The 6,506-nt window shown below is 36.0% G+C and overlaps 1 protein-coding gene across 1 annotated transcript; it reads left to right on the top strand.

The window, feature by feature from the left end:
• Positions 1-772: 772 nt before the first annotated feature.
• On the top strand, positions 773-6,218 carry LOC139119680 (uncharacterized). Its single transcript, XM_070683521.1, has 5 exons — positions 773-1,515; positions 2,066-2,243; positions 2,569-2,663; positions 4,145-4,472; positions 5,247-6,218. Exons 1-4 carry the CDS (start codon positions 1,155-1,157, stop codon positions 4,153-4,155), a joined length of 645 nt encoding a protein of 214 aa, XP_070539622.1. The 5' UTR covers positions 773-1,154; the 3' UTR covers positions 4,156-4,472; positions 5,247-6,218.
• Positions 6,219-6,506: the final 288 nt, after the last annotated feature.

Here is a 6,506-nt window from a genome sequence, read left to right as displayed (position 1 = left end):
GGCTTTGCTGTTTTTGGTCCCGATTAATTTGGGGAAGATGCCCTTATTGTTTTGTAGCTAGTAGCTAAGGGAGCCGTCATTATTTATGGCCTGGGGGGGGGGAGGAATCTGAGGGGGGGGGGTCAGTCAAAAAATCGAAAGCTACAAGGGGGGGGGTTGCTCAAAAGTGGAGAACAAGAAAGGGGGGGCTACTCAATTTAGCATTTAGTGGAGTTACGAATTAATACAACAATAATAGTAAAGATATGTATATTCATACCCGGTATTTGTGTACACACACACATAATATATATATATATATATATATATATATATATATATATATATATATATATATATATATATATATATAATTATATATAATCCCATGGTATTTTTCTCTGTTTGACGTCATCGTATACGAGTGTTTTTCGCGGAGCCGTACAACTTCGAGCCGAAGGCGAGAAGTTGTGCGGCTCCGCGAAAAACACGAGTATACGATGACGTCAAACAGAGAAAAATTCCATGGGATTATATATTTATCACATGAACAGTCTTCTTATTTTTCTTTGATGTGGATGGATCAAAATTATTGTAACAAATTGCATGATTTTTATCGCGATTTTGTGTTTTATTTACGCGGATTACTTACATTTAATGAGTAAAGCGGTCTGTCACCCAGGAGATGTGCAAATGTTTACAGGTATACTTTCATTCATAAATCCCATTAAGGTAGAACGCGCCTCGATTATTTTGGTGGTTTGCGCAGAGGTCTGCGCAAAAGTCAAAGGTCAAACTTCATTTCCGGTGTGATCGAAACAAAGTGGACGGTCGTCGTATCTCAGCAGTTATTTGGGGCAGTTTTTTCCGTACATACCGTTTATTTGTTTTCAAGTGTTGTACGACAGGTGAACTAGTGAGTCATGGCAGCGTTACGAGGTAAAAACGCCTGGTTCATGACGAGAGAAAAATTCATCCGCGAAGAAACTCGGCGAATTGCAGCAGAAGATGCACGTAAGAACATTGTTATTACTAGTAAGTGAAGTCGAAACGTGTAGAACAACTCAAGATCAACGTCAAATGATGATCGTCTGTTTCTCCAAGAACACTTATACTGTGGTACAGAGGAGACACCCTCAAAATATTATGCAGAGCGATTAAAATCTGACTTGAACATGCCCTTCGAACCTCAACTGCATGTTGAAGTTACAACATCGGATGATCGGCATGATTTGAACACGGACGTATTTTCTGACGATGTTTTTGCTGAGCCCGAGTACGACGACTGGCGAGAGGGGAGACGAATAGTCGAGCTGGATGTGTTAGCGAAAGGCCTTGAACACTGCTTTCACTGCAGTTTGCCGTTGTCGCTAAGCTCTTGTGTAGGAGACAAAAAATTCATGCTTGGCTGTATGTTGTATATTCAGTGTGACAATCCTGCCTGTGCTGCCATCAACTATGTCCCTCTTGGGAAACGTCATAAGGACCCAAATACCAAAGGTGTCGTATGGGATATCAACACAAAACTTGGTGCAGGTAGGAACATATTTTTTGCTATGCATCGTTGTTTTTTATGAAAAATTTTAAATGATATTACGTATCCAATATTTCTAAATAATTTCGCACTGGATTGTGCACTGACAATATTGTATGCTTGGATACTTAAAATATGTTTAAATGTCTGCCCGATTCTGACAGATTTTTACCCGTCAGACTAAATAAGCAGTTTTTGGAAATCGTTTACGAAAACATTCATGGAGATTTTTCAATGATCATTGTATCCAGAAATCATGACTGATAGCATTCTGACATATTTTTCTCACCAGAATAGATGTAAGCATTTATATAGAAATGATCGGTGTACTGATGCGGTTAAGCATCATTTTGGTATTCATTTTTCCTGGAGTCTTGTATTATTTTAGTGTGGTTGTTTTGTACGTGTGATGTTCTGTCTTCTTTAATTGTACACATTTTTCTTCCAGCTCTGTAGACAAATACTTGATTATTGAGAAAAGTGAATGATTACTTTGTTTGAAGCTGCCACAGATTACATAGAATTTCATTTTCATATTTGTTACATCAATAGCGATGCTGCATGCTGGAATTGGTGAACGCCAAATAAACAAATTCCTGACTGTTTTGAACATGAAGGCCATCCACCATAAATCTCTTAAAAAGAGTGAAAGAGAAGTTGGGAAAGCAATTGAGAATGTTGCAAAGGAGAGTGTCAGACGTGCATTATTTGAAGAGAAGGAAGCCACATGGTAAGTTTCAGATTTTATTTGCAAAGAAAAATGCAGGTTAATTTATTATTTATTATTACACTGAGTACCCAAACCCATCATTTACCTAAAGCAGCAGTCCTAAATCCCCAGATCTACATGAGTGGATATCAACGGTCTAAGTAACTTTAGTTCTTTGTTTTTCCCTTGAAAATTGTGCAGTTAGTCACTTTCTTTAAAAACTGATATAAATTGTGCCCCTTTTTATCCAAAATTATTGAATGACATGAGTAATGAGATAAGATTGTTCAAAATGTTGGTGTATTTTTACCAGATATATAACAAGGAATTATGTTAACTTTTTCAGTAAGCAATCAAATGACAGTAACGAGTTAATAACAGTATCTGTTGATGGAGGATGGCAGAAGCGAGGCAGTGGAAAATGCTACAATAGTTTGTCAGGTGGGTTGATATTTCTACATTCAGAAATATGCATACCATACGTACTGCAATGTTTGATTATAAACAGGCGAGAAAGTGAAGCGTGTGCAAATCATTTCTGATCCACAAGATACTGTGAAATACACATTATCTTGAAATACAAATTAGAGGCTTGCAGAAAATAATGCTGTAGTCATGAGTAAATAACCTTGAAAAGATACTAATAAGTCTACAGGTAAATACAGTATTCTATTTTCTATCCTAGGACATGCCACTATGATAGGGCATCAAACAGGAAAGTGTATTGGCTTTAGTGTCAAGTGTAAAAATTGTAAAAAGTGCAAAGAGGCTTTGAGGAAAGATGTACCCATTAGTAACCATGACTGCAGGAAAAACTGGACAGGGTCATCCAAAGCCATGGAACCGGCTATGATAGTGGAAATGCTGAAAGAAGCCAAAGCAAACTGTGTCGAAATAGGAACTGTTGTAGGTGATGATGACACCACAACTATTTTACGCATCCGATCAGAAGTTAACAGTGAAATCAGAAAACTTAGTGATAAAAACCATGTCAAAAAAAATGTTAGCAATGACCTGCACTCTATGAAGCAACATCATAAACAGCTTAGTGCTACAGTCATTAACTACTTGGTGAAATGTTTCAGTTATGTGGTGGAACAGAATAAAGGTGACCCTGATGCCCTCAGTACAGCTTTAGGATGCATAACACCTCATGCCTTTGGTGAACATGATGGTTGTTCATCCAAATGGTGTGGTTTCCAGAGAAACCCAGTTAATTATAAGCACAAGACTTTGCCATTTGGTCAAGATCTCAAGGTGATGCCCTAAGAGAAGCTCTTCAAACTATGTTCCAGAAATATGCCTGCCAGTCCTTCAAATTGGCTAACTTAGGCAGCAGCCAGGCAAATGAAAGCATGAATAATAGTATAGCGTCAAAGGCACCAAAATGCCACCATTACAGTGAATCAGAAAGTTTAGCTTTCCGAGTTGCTGCATCCGTTGCCCAAAAAAACATCGGTCACTCCTACATATCAGATGTAAGTAGTTTGTAGTTAGTTACCATGTGTGCATTGTGTTCCGCGACATTACATTGTTTGCTGGGTAAACACTTTTGACCAAATTTCTCATAATCATTATATCTCTATAGTGAAGCTGCTTGGAGACTCTTTTGGCAATTTGATGAAGGAAAATTAATTCTGTATTTGAAGCATAGTATTACCATTTCATTTTTGTTGTTTGCATTAAGTCATATAAGCTGACAGTGGATATGTGATAATCCAAGCCTAAAATGCAGTGTAACTGACTTCAATTAGAGGTTAAATGCAACAATAAAATACATAACAGTAACAGATCAACATGACGGGGTTTACTGTTTTTCATTTTATCTAACTGTATTTACTTTCATAATATTAACTTACACAATTAACAAGAATCAAAATCAAAGAACATTTTTCTTTCACATTCTCGAATTGAAAATCTAGGTGCATCGTAGCGCTGACCTATCTCCTGGGACTTTCACTGCATCATACGCCATCAAGCTTGATGAACAACAAAGACGTCAACATGAAATACAGAGTACTTGTCAGTTCAAGAAGAGAAGACTTGAATCAAAGGGAAAGAGAAACAGCAAAATGGCCAGTCATAAAGTGAGAGAGGGGGAAACCTACAAGTCCAGTGTTGATTTAGCAGTGAGAGAAGAGCAGGACACTCTTGAAATACCACCACCAATCACCACTCCAACACTTGAATCAGTACCAGTTGAAAATATTGAACATGTTGTATTGTTTGATGTAGAGACATCTGGTTTAGGTAAGAAATATTGAATGTGAATTGCAATTGCTCATATATTCTCAAACAGGTGACTGTTAATGGGTCTTACTACCAACTCACTGCGCATGTTTGTTATTTCGATGTCATAGTCATTATAAAGAAAGGCAAATCCCATTTCCCACCTAGAATGAAATATTTTCTTCATGTCATTGTCAGGTTGATTGGTCAAGCATTAATTCTTGTCTTCAAATTTACCTATTGATCTCTTGACCCCACAGAAAAAAAAATGATATATAAAAAATTGATATATAAAAAATAGAGAAGGACATAGACTTACTCTAAAATAAATGTGTGTGCTGTGTTTTATGGACACATTACACTGAGAAGTCAGATGATACCTTTACAAAATAAAAATTATGTATAAATCTGCACTAAAATACATTTACTTCCTTCTGTGTTTGTGTATGTAGTTTTGTTTTGCTGCAAAATGAATTCTTTATTTCACCTATTGGGATGTTTACTGCCTCAACCCTTTAACCCCATTTCGCTGCACAACATTTCCACAGGAAACAACAGCGTGATACAGACTATTTGAGATGACAGACTGAAAGCTGGCAATGGAAACTAGATTTAATATTAGTTTTTGAAAATATGGTTTGAAGTGAAATAGGTAACTTTAAGTAAACAACTCTTTTTTAAGAAATTAAAAAATATAGTTAGTAAATTTGTAAAGTATTTATTTCTCTGTTTCTGCCCAACATGTATTCATGCCAACATGTATTCATGTTATTGTTTTCTTGTTATTGTTTACAGGAGATGATGCTGAAATACTTCAGTTGTCTGCAAATACACTTAACAACAGCAAACATTTTGATTGCTATGTTTTGCCAGAGAACACATATGTTTCAAGACAGGCATCCCAGATAACAGGTCTATCTATCGTTGACAAAAATGGAGAATGTATATTACTTTATAATGGTAAACAAGAGGACACATTATCACAAAGAGATGCTATGTGTAACTTCTTAAGTTTTTTATGTGAGCTGAATGGACCATGTCTACTTGTAGGTCACAATGCTAAGGCCTTTGATGTTAAATATTTACTGAAGTTAATCACAAAGTTAGGCCTTGAGGTTAAATTTTCTGGTGTCATTGCTGACTTTGGCGATACTCTTCCACTTTTCCGCTCCAAGTATCCTAATCTCCAATCCTATTCACAACCCACCTTTACAAACATTTTGTGAACAGTGAATATGCAGCCCACAATGCACTAGAAGATGTTATTGCTTTACAAACTCTACTTGATGCAGCAGGTGTCAGTGTTAGTGATATATTGAATCACAGTGTTTCTTTGAAATCTATGATGAATTACCAGCACTTCCTTCAGAGAAAGAAAATAAGGCTCAATTCTTTGAAAATTGCTTTATGTAAATCTAGGGATAAGGTGATATCTTCTAGTATGGCTGACAAAATAGCCTGTTCAGGTCTGAATTACTCCCACTTGCAATTGGCATTTGAAAGGAATGGAAATGAAGGTATAACGTCTCTCTTGAGTGAAGAGTTTCTCAGTAAACCACGAGTAACTAAAAACAAAAAAATAATACATGCCATATGTGTACACTTTTCAAAATGATAAGTGTCAAAATATCTTCTTGTTGTATTTTTGAACATTTCTCATAAAAATACACCTTTATGCTTTTTATTAGAAATGGACATATATACTTTTTGCCAATACAAGTTAACACACAGCAACAGCACCTGCTGAATAAAACTGGCAAATACATACATGTATTGTTTACATTTGTATATATTCACATGTGTATATGAATGTAGATGTAAGTATGTTAGTGTACTTTACTGCATGTGCATGTTCCTTTGTGTATGTATGGATAAATTACTGTATGTATGAAGGTTATGTGAGAATGGCAATGTAATACTTGTGTACAAGTGTGCAGGGTATCCATGTTACCATGGTAACCATAAAGAGAATAAACTGTCCCTCTTCTTAAAAATGTTGATTCAAGTTGGCCTGTAAATTAATATATTTTCCATCCTTTATGGTTCACCATAATT

This window comes from Ptychodera flava, chromosome 20 (genome assembly GCF_041260155.1).
Source record: "Ptychodera flava strain L36383 chromosome 20, AS_Pfla_20210202, whole genome shotgun sequence".
Lineage (NCBI taxonomy): Eukaryota > Metazoa > Hemichordata > Enteropneusta > Ptychoderidae > Ptychodera > Ptychodera flava.
Note: the sequence above shows the minus strand (reverse complement) of the source record. Positions and strands in the feature narration are given on the sequence as shown.

Excerpts from the sequence above, each read along its gene's own strand:
- LOC139119680 (XM_070683521.1), top strand. The coding sequence starts at position 1,155 with ATGCCCTTCGAACCTCAACTGCATGTTGAAGTTACAACATCGGATGAT. Across the intron at positions 1,516-2,065 it reads CAACACAAAACTTGGTGCAG|CGATGCTGCATGCTGGAATT; the intron begins GTAGGAACATAT and ends TTACATCAATAG. Across the intron at positions 2,244-2,568 it reads GAAGAGAAGGAAGCCACATG|TAAGCAATCAAATGACAGTA; the intron begins GTAAGTTTCAGA and ends TAACTTTTTCAG.